Source organism: Alosa pseudoharengus, unplaced genomic scaffold (genome assembly GCF_046254945.1).
Source record: "Alosa pseudoharengus isolate Yale_2024_CS ecotype anadromous, Long Island Sound unplaced genomic scaffold, YU_APseudo_1.1 YU_APseudo_1.1_scf_11, whole genome shotgun sequence".
NCBI lineage: Eukaryota > Metazoa > Chordata > Actinopteri > Clupeiformes > Clupeidae > Alosa > Alosa pseudoharengus.
Genome location: NW_027468576.1, coordinates 12,849,007 through 12,867,952, shown reverse-complemented (window position 1 = coordinate 12,867,952; position 18,946 = coordinate 12,849,007). Strand labels below are relative to the sequence as shown.

The 18,946-nt window shown below is 38.5% G+C and overlaps 1 protein-coding gene and 1 long non-coding RNA gene across 2 annotated transcripts in view; both read right to left on the bottom strand.

Annotated features, from left to right (window-relative positions):
• The window catches only part of LOC143117498 (desmoglein-2.1-like), a 92,903-nt gene extending 91,136 nt beyond the window's left edge, over window positions 1-1,767 (bottom strand). Inside the window, exon 1 of the mRNA XM_076279245.1 lies at window positions 1,401-1,767. Within this exon, the coding sequence (XP_076135360.1) occupies window positions 1,401-1,439 (39 nt within the window). The 5' untranslated portion in view covers window positions 1,440-1,767. The remainder of the gene's footprint in view (window positions 1-1,400) is intronic.
• Window positions 1,768-2,592: 825 nt separating this feature from the next.
• Window positions 2,593-5,889, bottom strand: LOC143116741 (uncharacterized). Its single transcript, XR_012985914.1, has 5 exons — window positions 5,716-5,889; window positions 4,625-4,695; window positions 4,411-4,494; window positions 4,011-4,094; window positions 2,593-2,839 (listed from the first exon to the last, which is right to left on the bottom strand). It is a non-coding gene; the product is annotated as an uncharacterized LOC143116741 (long non-coding RNA).
• Window positions 5,890-18,946: the final 13,057 nt, after the last annotated feature.

The window sequence follows — 18,946 nt, the reverse complement described above, 5'->3', positions numbered from 1 at the left end:
TATTTTTAAGCCATCTTTGGATGAGTGTGAGACATGTTTGCTTGTTATTTCTTTAATACCTTCTGTCATTGTTATGCAAGTCTCTGGAAAAGACTAGGCACTGAAAAGAACACCTACATTTTTAATGTGTGGGATTTTTTCTTTATATTGTTATAGAAACCTAAATTGTTGAGCTTGTAAATCTGGAAAAGATATTATTATATCGATTTTTTTTAAGCCATGTAATGTACACAGATTTTATTGTTCTTTGTTATGAGCTGATACTCATGTTTCATGATCTGGTTATGTTGATTTTGTTTGACTTTAATCAACAATAAAGCAATGCATTTTAACATATGTGTCATTTTTTCCTGAAAATGTAAATAAAACCATGATCTCAATTAACAACACATCAACTGAAACCTGACAAAATAGAACTAGAATGAACTAGAACAGTTTAGCCAAAAATAAGTTTTATTAAACTACGATAACTGAAATAAATGAGTCATGTGAACAAAAGATTGTAAGTGAACACTACTAATATTGCTTTGTTTGTACAGAGCATACACTCAAAGTTCTGAGTCAACACAACTTAACTTGTTTAGTTTTATGTTGTGCAAAAACTAGAATGGTTTAATACCACTTGCTTTGCAGTCATATTTCAGTAATTCTGACCAAAAGGCACTACACGTATTAGAGAGGCCACCATGCCCACATCGTTTGGTCTACAAGCACATGGCTGGTATCATTGGAAAGCTGAGACCATGTAGATTTTTTTGAAACAGTCAGGATAACCCTGTGAAGTTCTCAGAAAGAGCTACAGAGGCTGGAATAAAGTTTTTTTCGCACCAACAAGCGCTTCTTTTGTGCATTGAGATACACGCGCATTGACCTCTCCAGAATAAGTCCCGCCTCCGTAACTTCCGTATCCATCCAACTTCCGGGCGTGGATTGTCTATGAGAAATAACATGGCGTTTCGAAATATCATATCGATAAAACATCTGTAGGTAGCGAAGTTGAAAAAGCTGGTGGGCAGATTGGCCTACACACTTCTGCCATATAGTTTCCACTGGATTTTTTGATTGTCGGTGCCGTTTAAGTAGTATACTATAGACTATACTACTTAAACGGCACCGAAAATCAAAAAATCCAGTGGAAACTAGATGGCAGAAGTGTGTAGGCCAATCTGCCCAGCAGCTTTTTCTACTTTGTCACCTACAGAGTTTGACAGGTACGATCTTTCAAAACGCCATGTTATTTCCCATAGACAATCCACGCCCGGAAGTTGGATGGATACGGAAGCTAGGTGGCGGGATATATTCTGGAGAGGTCTATGGTCAAAGTCAATGACGACATCCCATACGTCGTTTAAAAGCTCTGGTCATTGGCTTCAAGAATATGTCCATAATTTCGTTCTTACTTGTAAGAGGCCCACGTGGCTGCCATTCCAAGCTTGCATGTCCAATAGAAAGGTGTAGCTGACCAAGCTTGTCTCTGCCTCGTCTTTGCTTCGTTTCTCGTGATTGGTAGATCCTACAGACACGTGACATGGCTCTTTGTGTTCGTGAGACTCAGGGGAGCGTGGGGAATACGCATAAGTAGGGAGTTCGAAGCCGAATGGTATTCAAAATCACCGATATTCACCGGAAAATCTTTGAAAGTGTTTTATTTCTATTCTATTCTATAAACGTTTTGAATATGGAAGCTTACACACTCACAGTTCAACATTGGACTATAACAACACATATAATCTTGTTCTATGGATTCTTACGGACATTTTAAGACCAGGTTAGCCATATGAATATATTGTTATGGGTGTACACAAGGATTAGAAGGCAATGATGCAGGGGGGGTTTTTTTGAGGGGGGCATATCAGCATAAATTACTTACTGTAGCTCACACCACACAGTTTGACATGGAATGGTGGATACCTTTGGAATCCTGAGTCCCGTAGCTTTTTATTGATATGGGATGTCAATATTACATGAAGTAATGAGCCTACCCATTGATTTAATACACCCCACCACCCCCCTCCTCCCCCCAAATGGCGCGACGGCGTTCCACTGCGAGTTAACTGCACTCAAAAAAATATCTTGTTGGATTTAATTAAAAATGTTTTGTCAAGTGGTTCCACGAAACTGTATTAAATAACTCTAAAGATACTATATTATTTTCAATTGACTCAAATAAATAACATTAACTGAACAAAAGTGAATAAAGTAGATGGTAAGTAATTGAATTCCTTCATTTTTATTTAGTATTCTTACATTGAACCAACTTAATATGGCTGTGTTCAACCAACTTAATGCTGTTATGTTCAATTAATTCAGCATTCTTACATTGACTCAACTTAATACTGTCCTGTTCAATCAAAGTCACATTGTTAGGTTCAATTAATTTAAGTTAAAAAGATATCTAGCACACATCCATATTAATTTAAGTTTAAGTGATACAGTTACGTGGAACCACACTTGACAAAACTTTCTTAAGTAAACTCATCCAAAAAACAAAGTTCTTAAGTAAATCCAAAGTAAACAAGTTGAATTTGTTCTGCATAACATTTCTAAATAAAATTGAACAAATGTGTTCAAATAGCAAACAGACACACGGTCTTCAAAACAAATTTGCATTTATTTAGCTCCATTCTCATCAAACCATCAGGGACATTTTTTAGTAAAATAGAAATGCAATGAACAGAAAAATATCTCTGCTAAACACGGCATGTTTAGTTTTGTTACATTGTTAGTGATTCAACTATAATGTCTACATCTTCTAGTGGAGGCATTGGCACCCTCATGTTTGATTGCAAAGATCCCGATGGTGGTTTTCTCCATCTGGCTCTGGGCATCAGTCAGCATCCTTTACCACAGACCAAAAAAAATACATTTAATTGATGACTTTTCAAACAAAAGTATATGTCTTTAGATATGTTTGAATTCAGTGGATTAACCTCACATCTCCCATCTCCTTTAAATTAAAGCAATGGTTCTGAGTGAATTTCACCCTTGGGTCATTTGCATGATCATTGCGAGTGCCAACCCACCCCCCCCAGTAGCTTTTTTCCCTTTGGTCGAAAGTTTGTAAGTAGCCTACACCAGGAGTTTATTTAAATAACACTTGCCTGAAAGCTTCTGCTGCTACCGCTACGTCAACATCACTTCCGTGATTTGTGAAAAGCCCGTAAAAGTCCTTTGCGAAATTCACACGTGTAAAGGAAAAGCTAGTGAATTCAACACTCCATAGTCATATATTGATAACTGGATGATATATGAAATTGTATTTTCAGGTCAATAAGTGTTGACCTGAAAATACAAGCATTTATAAAACTTATGCATCGCTTTCTGCCAGGACTTTTACGGGCTTTTCCCAAATCACAAAGTGACGTCGACGTAGTGTTGCAGTAGGTGTTGTTTACAGACCCTTTTTGTACTACTGTAGAAGTTTGGTAATATTCCGGACATTTTAGTTGAGTAATTTACGAGATACACTTCTGGTTTCAAAAGTGCTAATGCTAAGCCATTGGGCTGAAACATAGACTGATAGTGTGAACTTGACCAATGTTCGACCAAGGGAAAAAAGCTTCTGGGGGTGTGTTTGGCTCGTGGTCATCGTGCAAATGACCCTAGGGTGAAATTCACGAACCATTGCTTTAGACTCTCTGCTCTCCCAAATCCCTCTTACGTCTATGATTTCTTTTAACTCAAAAGCTAGTTAACCAAAGATTAAAACTTTGGGTGACATTTTACCAACACAGACTAGGAAGCTTTGTCTGTAAAGGGTGTATGCATGGTCAGTGACAAACAGACCAATGGTGACTTGTTCTGCTGTAACATGCATTCTGCTTTAATATGCATATTGACAGACTTAACAAAACATTACAAGCACCGAAACATGAACAAGGAAATGTCCATGGGTACTAAAATAATATAAGAAGCCATATTCATTCATACCCATCTTGCCACTAGACGTACCACTCCTACTCTCGCTGCTGTAATGCTTTACTGTTTTTTTGATATTCATTTACACTTACCAGGTATTCCTTTATGAGTTTCTCCGAGCCTTCGTACACAAGTGCTTTCAGGTTGCAAGTTCTCAACAAGCCAATGGTATGATTCTGCAAAATAGGGAAATGAACATACAACTTACATTTACAAATTAAGTATCTTAATGTTTAACATGCCTTACCATGCAACCCCCAATGTTAAATGTTAAGAGAGATTTTTGGAACGCACTGATCTTCAATGTAAATCTATTCATGGGGTTGAAACAGGCAGTACACCCCTATGTCAATGTTAACTTTCAAATTCATGTCAGCAAGGTAAGACCTTTCAAAAAAAGTTTGCAGTTGCATGGTAAGGTTCGGTAGCTCATGGCCTAATATTGGATCACAGGTTTTCAAAGTGGGAGGCACAAAACAACTTCTCACTAACCTGGTCAATGGCAGCCATGATCTCCTCCCTTCCTATGCACACACAGCAGACAGCCTGGAGCAGTTGATGTCGAGTTCTGACATTCTGACAACGTTATGAGGGGAGAGGAGATAGGAAGAACAAGTAACAATACAACCCAGCATTTGGAAATACAGAAAGAATTACAATTAGCATATGGCATGGGTGTCTGTGACCAAAGTGACCATGAGCTAACCTGTAATACTTCAATAAATGAGACCTTGATGACACTCCGGTCTTGCACTCTTTGCACTGCCACATAAAGGCCTGTGGGGAGAAAGAGAAAGTATATCAAACTCAACAAATTTACACTAAAATGTGTAAAACTATAATAATATTAGATCACAGAATCAATTGAGAATTTTAATAAAATTGAACTAGGAAGATAACCTTTAATTAGATTGGCTTGTTTGTGATTTAATTAGTTACTTGTTTGTGATTAACAAATCATTCAAACATTGAAGAGTAGGCAGCTTCTAGCATGACAAATGTGAAATTATTTACCTCCCGAATATAGTGGTTGAGAACAAATGTGTGTGCTTAAAATTGACAAGTTCCCATGCAAGAAACTGCCATTTGCTTTCTTTAACTGATATATAAGCCGGATGAGAGCCAAGTAGCCTATGATAGCAATACAAAAATAATGACAAGTCTGATGTTCCTGCAACTGCTGTACTTGCAGCTACTCGTGGCTAATGTTAGCAGCTAACGTTACAGAGAGACTAGGCAAGATGGCAGAGTTTGCTACACGAACATTAAAATGATTAAAATGTTTCTTGATGGACTTTAGAGCCTGCATAATTGTTCATGACACACAAGGATAATTTGGTCAAACAGAGTGGGGTGCACCTAACAGTTACGTTTAAACATTAAACTTTTCCGATACTGATCCAACAATTAGTATTCACATAAACCCAGGCAGGGTTTGTATGGGGCTAACGATAGCTGCTATCTTATCTTACCAGTTAAATACATGAAGTTGTCTTGACCTTGGTACTTGAACATTCAATTGTGGTTTATATGAAATAACCCCATCAAGGCACCACCCCTGTCTATCTTCAGTAGGGAGTAAAACTAAACTGGGAAACATGATAGAATTCTAGCCTGAGATGACTTAGCTCGCCAGCCACCATGACAGATTTAGTAGCTAACATTAGAAGCTAGCTGCTCGAGTTTAGTAACACACATGTACACTATAAGATCTACTAAAATGATTATTTAAGTTGTTGTTACGACAAACTCGCTAAACTCAAAACAAAAACACAATGAACAGCAACAAATACATACCTTGCAATTACAGGATCCAAAAATGTTCCGTGAGTAAGCAAGGAAAAAATGGCGGAGCTTCACTTTCTCAACCGTCACTGGCGGAGTCCTCACCATGGTCCTCATAAGTTGTGAAATAATGCTACGGCAACTATAGAGGGACACATTTCCTAATCTAATGCGTTTTGTTCAAGAAAGTTGAGTAGATCCAATGCAAACATGTTAAGTTAATCAGCAAAAACGCATTATTGATTTGAAATAACACAACTAACTCAATTTCACCTTAGAAACCTAATTTTGTTCTGTAAATCCTACGAAAGAGGATTTATTAAGATGAACAATAGTGAGATTTCATTTTTTTGAGTGTGGTTAACTGTGTTAATGTCATAGTTCGAATTACAGGTATACCCCCCAATGAAGACCCAGTACCCCCCAAAGCAGGGGCGCAGGAGATATTTTGAAAGTGAGGGGGACCAAATTGTGAACACAAACCCATAGTGAAATCAGATTTCCAGATATCGGATCGCCACCTCTGGCCCACTTTCGACCATCATATTTTAAACTTGCCAGAATATTAAGATAATACCATTAATTGTTTTCAAAATATTGTTTGATTAAAATTGTCAAAACTGTGAGATGAGCACAATGCCAGATCTGCCCTCAGACCAGCATCTTGCTATGGGCTATGTGCAATTCTACTAATTTTTTTAGATTTATTTTACACTACTTGGGCCAATGAATACTCTAAAAGCAACATGATGTTGATATTTTATGAAGCCATGAATGAATCATCATGCCTATGATCCAAACATAGACTACATGATCAAATAGCCTAGTTAGGCCTACAGTACCTAAATTGTCTGGTATAAACCAAATCAACTCTCCACTATGTGTCTGCAGTTAATATTTATGCAATGTTAGAACATATATTGGCTTAACAAGTTACCAGTCTAGAACACACAGAAAATGCAACAGAAAGTTGCCTTTATAATCAACTATTTGTTCCAACAGCATTTAAACAAAGCATTTATAAAATTGAAAAAAAAAAAAATATTACATAAGAAGTACAATAAAATACTGTTACTGTAGTAACTGTACCACATTATCCCAAGCTTCAAAGAGCTCCCCATGTCTGTGACAGCCAGACGTGACACCGCTAAATTCTCAGCTTGTTTATACCCCACACTGAACGCGTAAGAAAGGCCCATCACTCTGGGGTGTGGTCGCCTACTCTCTGGGATTTATGCACCAAGGTAACTGAAGTATCCAATTTGTGTCTTGAAATTATGTTTGAAATAAATGTCTTAGAACAAAAACTTTGGGTAGGCCTATATACTTGTATTTTATAGTTAGGCTAGTGAAAACGAGTTGATCAGTAGGCTAGTTGAGTTTGTTATCAATAAACATAACAGCTAATGTCATGTTGAGCAGGAGATAGGCTACCATAAATCCTCAAATTATGCCCGGGATTGATTCTATTTATAGCCGGACAAAGGGCTCGAATGATCTTTTTGTCTTTAAGGGGGTCTCTCTATCTCATAAAAAGTTGACACACCCCGCGCATAGCCTAACAAGGCGATACAATGAAATAGCCTAGGCGCAAGTGGCGCAGTAGCCTAGTATATGCGCACGGTAGGCCTAGTCTTTACCTTGACACACGCATACATACGCATAGATTTTTCATAGAAATTGATTACTTTTAATTAATTTCAACATATTATTGATTATAATAGTCCATATCTCATTTCAATTTCGCAATACAAAGAAATAGACTAAACGATTTAGTCTGTGCCATTCTCAATTTCACAACGTAACTCATTTAAACCAGACCACCGTCTCAGATAGGCTATCCTCAGTGTCAAACACAATAATGCATGTAGTGTAACTTATACAAACAAAAAGCACTAACTGGCAGAAATGAATAAAGCCAGCCAAACTATGTTCTAGTAGGCTAATGTGTTGAACCGTGGAAAATTAATAGACGAACAATTTTGGAGTTTGCACTGAGATATTGTCGGGTAGCCATTGAATATTCCGACATCAGAGATTGCTAACTGGTGTTTCAAAATAGCTGGGAACTTTCCGGAGCTCTGAATGGCAGAGGATAGCTAGATCATCAGACAACACAATCATTGTAGGCTGCATTATGGGCCATAATGTATGGCTTTGTCAATCAACATAGAATAGGTAAAGCGTAAGTTCAACAGCAAACAGGACTTTTCAGCACGTATCAAACCACGTAGGCTAGCCCAATGAACGCCTATGCAAATAGACAAAACACTCACATCAAAGCAGGGTGACTTCTTCAGATTTGCGAGTGCTGTCAAATCGATACAGTTTGCTCATATAGTCTAGTGGTGTTTTGGTGAAGTGTCATGCTGCGTTCAAGAGCGTAGTGTAGCCTAGGTCTACGTCCCGTAGTAGCCTATATTTTAATTTAACGTCTTTAATGGTAAGAGATCGCACAGGGATGGATAATGAGCGGTTGTTTAAGATTAAATTACAATGCCAGACACCTTCAGATATGAGAGACCCCCTCAGGTTTTTGACTTTGTTGCTTTCATGGGAGCCAGTCGTCACTCTATGGGAACTCGGCTCCCTCTGGCTCCCACGTAATTCGAGCCCTGGCCGGACAAATAAAGGCAGGTTCCCATATTTGCCTATACCATACCAGCAATTGCCATCAGTCCACCAGCACTAGAAGACATTGCTTCGATTTAAGTCAATGAAATAACACCTCTTCTTAATATTTTATTATATTGTTGGTTGGATTAATAAAGTCGTTTTCCTACCATGGGTCTCCAACACACGTTCTCAAGCTCATTGTCTTGCCGCCCCTTTCGAGCTAATTGCCAGAGGCTGAAGCCTACTACATTTAATTGTTGCGTGACTCAAGGCATTCCAGCCTACGAATTTAATAAAAAATAGCCTACTAAATCATGCATAATTAAACAATAACTCAATTTAGGCTACTTGGCTACGCAAAAAGGTTTCTATTACAGCACAACCCCTATTCAATGAATGGCTGCCTTGTCTCGCAATAAACAGCGGTGGAAATCCCAACACTTTTTCAACTGCATGAAACATAACAGTGAACCATCAAATATCTCCCAGAGTTCAGTGCCCATCAGTCCCAACATTTAGCAATATAATCAAACAGTCCAAAAGTAAATTAGATCCCAAACCAAACCGAAAATGTTATGCTTTTGATGGCCTACCAGTATGCCGCTCCAAACGAAAAGCATCTCTAATGATGGTTGTTAGTAGACAAACTGGCTTCAGATATCCAACAGAGTGAATATGAGATTGTGCAGTCGTACAGTAGCCTACTGTAGATGGCTGTGGTTAGTGATGTGATGCTGTTAATGGGGAGTTTTAGATAGTTAGCGCAAACCCTATAGGTTATTATTTATTTAGCGTATATAAGGCTTTTTTTCCTTATCAAAAGTGAGGGGGACGACGGCTGTCTCTTCAGCACTGTGTGGGACACATCCCCCACGTCCCCCGTGCCTCCTGCGCCCCTGCCCCAAAGAGACAGAAATATCAGTTTTGGGGGGGTGAGATAATTTTTCTGATATTGTAAAAAAATATAATTACAGTTGGCTACAATATAAGTCAACTCCTATTTTCACTAGGAAAAGTTTAATGTAAAGCGATTTCAGACACCCCTATTATGGACCGTACCATTTTTAACCACCGTGGCGCTAGAAGCAACGGAGATAGAGAACGACTTCAACTTCTCAAGCAAGTGTCAACGACGTTGAATGACAAAACGCTAGATTCCTCCCGTAGTCTAAATTCGGTTTGCTGCTGACGTGCATGAGTAACTGTAAGTTGCTAGCAGACGTCTAGCTTGTTGAAAATGTGCTATTTTACAACCTTCATGTATTAACGTGTTTTGTTCTTTCATAGCTAATGTCACGTCTTCATACATTTAATTACCGGCTACTTACCTGCTACTTACTTACCCACTGATGCTAGTAAAGTGGACCTTGGTTAGTTACCAAGGTTAGTTAGCAAGATAATTCTCTATTTAAATCATTAATTATTATTTTACATTGTTGTGAGGTAAAATCGATTGTCATTTCCAAGGAAATGAACTCCAGTCCATAGCCTAGGTGTCCATTGATTCTTATTTTATCTTGAATAAATTATTGTGCCCTTTTGAAATTAGTTTGGCACAGATCCTGTGTTGTTTTTATTATGCACAAGAGGGTCTGATGTAGCTAAGCCTACATTACATTAATACACAGGATTAGATGTTAAAATCCCTTGTGCCAAAATCCAAGGTAAAAACACATTCAGAAGCCCCTGCTCAAGTTTAACTTTAAAAAGCACACTACCCACAAATCCGCCAACAAATGGTCACAAGCACAATGCAAATGGCCTATCCAACAGCAGTAGCCTATAGTATGCGGCATGTCATTGGGGTTATCAAGTGGGCACCCTCATTCACCGATGTTTCGTTAAGTTAGGCCCACGACACCTCATGAAGGCTTAACAGTGAAACCAGCGTCCTGGAGACACTCCCCTCCATGCTGCCACCATATTACCACATTGCTTCCCACATTCTACATTCTGCTGCGCCTGGCCATCTAACCCCAGGCCTATGACCATTAATCTTCTCCCTCCTTGGCTGACTGGCCTCTCTCTCTGCCTCAGTGCTAGAACTTACCTCAACAACAGGGGTACTGATGTCCTGCGAACTGCGAACTTCTTCCTGTCGCTGGACTTCAACCGACTGACTTGATGCACTTCTTAAGAAATAGCTATCAATGCGGGGACCCTGTGTTCCCTCTACCAAGCACTTCTTTTTCCCTTGATGAATTTTCAGGCCCTTTAGACTTGTAACCTTCTGCCAACCACACACACACATCTGCAGCTTTTTCTCAGTTTTCTCTGAACTAGTGGCTTCCACAAACATGTTTACCTTACTCGTAATCAAATTCGTTCCAGGGTCAGTAACCATGTCTATCACAAGTGAGTCATCTTCCGCCCCTGCTCTCGCTGACTCTAGGGGTATTTTTTCATTATGTCGTACTGTAGCTTAGTAGGGTGCAGCCCATAGCTTAGTGAAGCCTGGGCTACTGCCACAATGAGCTGCTTACCCATTGTAGCCCCCACATTAGTGAAACCTGTGGAAACATAAAGAGCCAAGTAGCCTAGGCAAAATAGTACATGCTAGTATTTGAATTTGTTTTTAATTGGTTAGTAGGCCTATTGTTTTTACATTCTGGTTATCGGATTCTTGTAGGTTATACCGCTCTGTAGTTCTTATGTGGTAGTATGTTTTTTCATAGTAGGCTATATGCTCCTTAATCACATTAAAGATTGCTTAGGTTTCACATATCTCTAGGCAATTGTGTTGATTTGACACTGACTACCATAGACTATAATGGAAAATTGGTTTATGTTTATACAGTAGGCTAGGCTATATTAGAGGGTTGGATCTTACCTCCAGGTCTTATGAAATCTAAAAATAAACCAAATCAATATGTCATGAAATAAGCAATAGGCTTCTTATAAAGGTATTACTTTTACTAGTAATTAGAATGGTATTTCAGTGCACTTCACTTCTAACTTTTGAGAGTTGATCAAAACAGTTCTCTTTTTGATATAATAAAAATGAGATATTCTGTAGCCAACTGATTATCAGTTTGTCGCATGTTTACACCTTGTACATGTTGCACTTGGCAATCACGATGGGGATTGATATGGTAGACCATGATGGTCATAGAAGAAGTGAAGGAGCAGTACCCCCCAATTATGGTGGGGTAATTCGCACTCTGGTTAATGTTAATTGCAAGGATTCCCACACGAACGTCTTAAAATGACAGGCACTCAATTAGACATAGGCCTACACTAATGAACTTTATTGAATGCTACCTCTGACTAAGAATGCATTACTTTGCACTTATATAGTATAGTATAGTCTTTTATTTTGGAATCTTAAGAGCAATAAACATATATTGCAATGTTAAAGAATTGTTTTTTCATTCAGATATGTAAATAAACATGTATAAGTTGCTATTAGTGAATAAATGGGGAGATAATCGAAATCGAATCGGACTGAAAAAATGAATCGTTAGATTAATCAATGCATCGAAAGAATAATCGCTAGATTAATCGTTTAAAAAATAATCGTTTATCCCAGCCCAACTACTCACTTTGCAACATTGCTATCTTGAATTTATTAAACCCATATATGTCACCTAACTGCCCATACTGCTGGAACATGTGTACATATGATAATATGGAAGTAAATTGTACTTAAATGGACCCTGAAAAATGTTGGGGACCAGTGTTGGGAGTAACGAGTTACAAAAGTAATGTAATTACTGTAATGTATTGCTTTTTGCTGTAACGCAGTAATGTAAGGCATTACAAAAAACAATTGGGTAATATTTTACTCGGTACAAACTTCAGTAACGCGCATTACAATACATTTTAACCTGAAATTAAGTGGTTTTGTTTTGATACATATTCGCAAACAACTGCGCAAATAGCAGAACGTATCTCCTGTTACTGGTTGAAGATGACTGTGGCTGGCTGCAACTGACTCGATGAACATAAGCCTATACGCTCATTATTTTCAATTTGTCAGAGACAACTAGGATATGAAGAACAGTTAAGTGCACTTTGTGTGTGAAACAGAAAGATCTCTATACCTCGCGAAATAGCACAATTAATTTAATGACACATCTAGAGCGGTGCCACGCTAATCTTTTTGATTCTTGATAAAGCATAAATGCTCTTCATGTCAGCTTCGTGCTGTGAACTTGAATTAAAGAGAATGAAGGGATAGAAATGTAAAAAAGATGGGGACTTGGACTTAGGTCGCAAAAACAGTGACTTCAGACTTGACTTGCGACTCCACTCAAAAGACTTCAGACTTGACTCGGAGCTTCGAGACTCCTGAACAAGCTTTATTTCATGCAATTATTGCTTTTTAATCTAAATTTATTCATGCATTTCAATTTTATTTTACTGCTACATATACTTTGTGAAACGTATAACGAGCGGCATGGCCCCTTTGCCATAATGTGCAATGTAACGCATGCTATGTGCGCACACTCACAGACATAAATACATTGACCATGGCGACAAGAAGTCCTCCCGGAGTTGTGCCTTTTATCATTACTTTCGGTTACAAAAACTTTGTGCACAGAGGAAATAAATAATAGATAGATAGATAATAGATGAATTATGCCTATTCAACGTCTGATTTCATCAGGCATCTCCAAACGCACCCAGATAGGTCAGTCACTTAGGCCTAGCATATATCGTCACATGGTGACAAGCAAGCTAACCATCGCAAAGTGTTGTGCTAATGCTGGGAACAGGCAGGGATGGGCAAAAATACATTAGAATGTATTTCAAAATAAAATACCTAATACCCTCATTTTTAATGTATCAAAATAAACTACAAAACACAGTAACCATATTATGTAGCAAAATTAAATACTGTATTTTTGTATTTTAGAAAATACTCAAAATACTTTTTTCAAGGAAGTATGGAAGCACTGCAAAAAAGCTTTTTTTTATCCCAAACATTTAGCCTATTAAAACAGTAAAAAACAATACAATTTGGCCCGTCATACCAAATAGTACACCGTATGCAAGTAAATGTAGTGTGATCAGAAGAATAAATCAAGAATTTACATTTAGTCATCTAGCTGATGCTTATCCAAAACGACTGACAGAGCTTTCAATTAACCACATTATAATCAATAGGCCAAAATCATCTGTGCCAAATTCCGTAATTCAAGTCCAGTGCAGAACTGAATAAGAAAATAATAAGGCTATGTATCTTGAAGTTCCAGTATGTGAGAAACTTGATATACCTTAATATCTCCAACCTCAAGTATGCAGCTAATAAGGAAATAGAATTGTTATTTAATTAAACAAGGTGAACTTGTCCCCACTGTGGAATGCAGAAAAGGATGCTACAAGGAAGGGAATTTAAACACACTCAACACCTTACCATCTATTGATGTGGTTATTGTGGTTCATTGAGATATCGGACATTTTTTCTGTTAAAGATTGGCATGGAGACAATAGGACATGTTGCCTTTGTCGGTGTCCTTATGTGAACTTGCACAGGTAAACTTACTCATCTTTACTTGCCTATGACTTCACACCAGTGCTTCAGACCAGAGCTGATGCTTCAACAATAGGCGTCACTGAAAAGCTGTGAGTGTCTTTGAACAGCTGTTCCCACATTAGCTGATTGCGATAAAAAAATAAACCATTGTTGCCTAATTACCAATTATTCATTACACCTGTGTGTAGTATCTACTTTTTTTAGTGTTTTTCACATATAGTATTTTGCTGTATTTTTAAAATACAAAAATACACACCAATAAAGTATTTGATACAAAATACAGAGCCATTTCCTTCAACCCAATAAAATACAAATGACAAAATACTATTTTGTATTTGAAATACAAATACATATTACATGTTTCAGAAATACTACCCATCCCTGGGAACAGGCAGATTACATCTTTATAGTTGGCCATATGATGACATACTTGGGTTAATACTGTATTTCACCAGTTAGGGCACCAAAATGGCCAGCAGCGGCACTGTGTAGCCTATCTTGACATGTCTAAGTTTTGGGTTACAATATACAATCCCCCAGAAATGTTTTAATTTGTTTGATGTGATTTTTCTGTAATCTGGTGCATTTTGGGGATGGCCAATATTAAATTCAATCAGATTCATAGCCTACATCCTGATTTGTTGATATTGAGGTAATGATTCCATGCAAAGGCTTGGGCTTCAGGGCCCCCTGACCTCTTGGGCCCCTGGGCCCGGTAGGCCCCTTGCAGTAATCCATCCCTTGACATATGTTGCATTCTACTGTTGTTTGCCTTAAGCCTAGCTCAGTCATTATGTTATACCACATCGCCCTCCATTAGAAGTGCAATGAGCTGCATTGAGCATAATAAACTGCATTTAGAATTCCAAATCCATATTTCTAGATATTTTGGTAAAAGTAACTTAAAAGTAATACAATAGTAGTGTAATGCCTTACAATGCACAGGGCTCCAGAGTGCGACCAATTTGGTCGCGTATGCGACCTAATTTTTCAAAAGTGCGACTAAAAAAAATCGGAGGTCGCACCGGGTGCGCCTTATTCGAGAGAGGAAAAAGTGTCCGCATTGAAACTCTACCTTTGGTTCAATAACAGACACATATATGGCCAATATCGTGGTTTAAACAAATCACAGATAGTGAAGGGCGGGACCTCCCCTCTGATTGGCCGTGGCCCAGTGCCTGTGAGTAAATTTGAAAATGCGTGTGCTGCAGAGAGAGAGAGAGAGAGAGAGAGAGAGCGCGAGGGAGGTCAGAGACCCGTCATATAAACAGAGTGGATGTAGTTGCATTACAGTGTGGTCACATAGGCCGAGATAAATGTCCCCTCTCCCCACTGCCTTTCAGCGGCTGGCAGCAGCAAACCGATCAGACGAGCCCGAGATGATGATCAAGTTTATTGTTGCCTACGATAGGCCTAGTGAAACTTCCCTTCACCAAGTTCAGTCCGAAATAATTATTCACCAGAAAAATAGTTTGAACGTAGGCTAAACCCGACGTACAGGAATGCCACTTGCGCCAAGGAGTGGCATTGCAGATGAAAATACGTCTTAAAATTGCGAACAATGCATACAACGACAGAGATACAGATATCGCCGAAAAGGAGTGCGTCATTGACCGCAGTTACATGCAGGGAGTAACCCGGTTTTCAACAGCAATATTCGTTTTGCGCGCGAGTTGTGTAAACTCATTCTGATGGCATCAATCAATTTAATCCGGTATTTGGCGCAAACCGAATATCGCTGCTACATTTAAAGCCCGAATATTCCCTGCATGTATACAGTGGTCATTGTGTACGGTGAATTGAATGGACACATTTAGATCGAGCATGGCAAGTCACAGTAGCCTATAATAATAGGCCTACCATTTCGTTACTGCATTAACCATGTTATTATTGAAAATTTAAAAATACTAAAATTAAAAAGTAAATTGCATTGTGGGGCTGTCAAATGATTATTGCAATCATCATTGCAAAATCACATAAAAATCCCCCAGGCTACTTGGAACATCTCTTTAAATTGTGCTCAAATACATTTCTATGGAAGATGCTAGCATGGCGAGCTGGTTTAGCCAAGGCCTAAAGATCATGAAGGATAGTATGTAAAACATTGAGCCATGAGATGTGCAGTTTGAAGCCCTTAAAAGACGTGCACTGTTAATTTACTCACTGTTATTTTTATTTAATACATCTTGAGATGTTTTAAGTTTAAATTTCAGCTCAGTGAAGCACTTAAAGCACCAACACTTCATTAAGTTACTTTTCTTGTAGAATTGTAAATCATAAGTCATAGGACAACCTATATAGGACAGTAATTAAGGGGAAAAAAGTGAACCTGCTGCGGTGTTAAATGCGATGTGGTTGAAAATTTGGGTGCACCTAACTTTTGTGCTGGTGCACCTAAGAAAAAAAGTTAGGCGCACCAGTGCAACCAGTGCAAAAAGTTAGTCTGGAGCCCTGATGCAGAGGCAGTAATATTATAATGTAACAAATTATTTTGAAATGACAGTAATAAGTAATACATAATACATTACGATTTTGAAGTAACTTGCCCAACACTGTTGGGGACAGTTGCAACAGTACCGAGGGGCAGTTGCAAGTCATTTAGATGTAATAAAACTCATACATTGGCATCATTTTTCATTTTATTAGTTTTCCAGAGTTCATTGAGTTAACTTGAGTTGACTTGTTAAAGTAAAAAAAAACTATGCATTGTGAATGTAACCAGAGGCGTATCAAGCTTTTTAAAAGTGTGGGGGTTGCGTGATAGGGAAGTGAAACAATCCGGCCAAATTATAAATAACTCCCTACAGGGACGTTGTAAGTATTTTCTGAGAGGGGTGCGGACTATATTGGCAGGTATCCGGGAGTTTCTCCCCCGAAAACTTTTTGAAATTCTGATTGCTAAATAAATACACCATTTTAATGCAGTTTGGGAGGGACAGAACAAGCAGCGCCTCTCATTTGTGTGGCTCATGTGACATGTAGGCCTACATTATCTACCTGCTATCACTTCACTCTTTGACACTACCCTACATGGAGACATATCTCATGTTATAAATGAAGAAATCATTTCAGAAATTATGTTTTGTGCATATGGTTAGCAGGCTACAGCAGACAACAGCCTAATTTCGAGGTATCACTGGACTATTAATATAATACCTATGTATAAATGTAAAGGACACAGAATAATGACAGAACTGTAAGCTCAAATTCAAAAACGTTTTAAGTCTACCCAAACATATGCAAAGGGAATATAAATAAATTGTGTTGCATATAGCCAGCTTAATTAATGTCATTTTAAAGATTATGATTAGCAGTTTCTATGCTGTTTTCAATATTAGTTACAGGAAGCCACGTTGTTGTTTAAACTAGTGTTGTAGCCCACGTTACCAAGCTTGCTGCAGGGACGCACACATTGCATGAGCGCTCATAAGCGTTCTTTGAGTTCTACATGCTGAAAAATCCTAGTTCTCAGATGTAGAACTCAAATGTATCTTGACGCCGCTGTTTGTAAAATCAAAATAAGGTGTTCTAAATGGAACGCGATCGTATTTAAGACATTGAGATCTCCAGTAGATGTAGAACGACACACATTGACAGTGAAATGCTGCCGACGTTTGTAAGATCAATAAGATCAAATAAGATGTTCTAAATGGAACGCGATGTAAGCTGTTCAGATCTTTTCCAAGCGTCTTGGAGACGTATATGTGTTGGCCTGGCTGGGCTATGTCTATTGATGACACCAAATTAATAAGAAGGCTATTTCTGATTGGGGAAACTTTTAGCCTATCTTTCTTTCAGTCCACTGTTCCATACCATTCAATCTTGCTGCAAATTATCAGACGTGAAGCACCAGGCATAACTTAATTTCGCGGCTACGTGGACCAGTAAGCTAACTGTTGAGGAGGCCCATAGTTTGAGAAAAGCTGCAGATCATAGACAGAGAATAATGAGAACAGTAGCCAAGGGCCTTGGTGCGCGCAGCCCCGGTTTCACTTCGACTCATGCATTTCTACATTGTGACAAAAAACTATCAGACAGACAGTGAATTTTAGTTTACCAATAATGTGGTAACAATTATCATTTCAATTCTACCTCAAATTTGATCACTGCAGACTTTATAATGCAGATTCAAGCAGCCTTGAAAGACGCACACTTTGAATTTGATCAGAGCGGCTCGGGTTATTCACTGACGCTAACTTGATGTGATTGGCTGGATGACCGTTCAATCAAATCAACAGACCGTGCGTTATCAGAGCCCACCCTTATTAGACATACGGTTCCAACTCTTTGCGTGAGCGTTTATTTCTATATTTTACTTTCGTTTTAATCTGACAAAAAGTGTGGGGGATAGAATCGTGTTCCAGGAAAAGTGTGTGCGTTATAACACCCACATCCCCCACGCTTGCTACGCCCCTGAATGTAACACCTTTGTCAAAAGCCCAGAAAGTGATTTCTATAGGCCCTAAGCTAAGGCAAAATAATTTAAAATAAAGTATCATGGGATCACTCATTTGTCACATCTATTATCTTAGACCAGACAGAGTCCATTGACTTAACACCATGTGGGGACAGTTGGGGGGACATTTTTAGCTAAATTTTCATGTACCACATCAGCATTTTTGTTCAGTGAATCTTTTGTAAATTGCTTTACAATAGCGTCGGGCCCTTGGCATTTATGCCATATTCCCTGAATGGTAGGCTACAATTATGTGTTTTATATATAGGCTAATATCGAAACAAAATAACCCAGGCAGTCTCATCTAGGATATAACACAGGTTGAAGTCAACGTCAAGTTGGTTCTATTTAGGGAGGTGAATGTGTGTAAACATCTGTAAATGACTCAGAAATGACATCGGAAGACAAGGAGTGAATAGTGGCAAGAGGCAAGCCGAAGGCTGCAGACAAGGGCCCGACACTATTGTAAAGCAATTTACAATAGATTCACTGAACAAAAATGCTGATGTGGTACATAAAAATTTAGCTAAAAATGTGGAGAATGCAATGCAATCAAGCATTTTGGACGATATATTGTCACAAGCTGGCAGAATAGGCAACAGGCCGATGTGCATTTTATTTGGAGACTGTTTTGCGAGACAGAGACTGAGTTTGCTGCTGATATTCTGGGGATAGGCTACAGTACAACATAG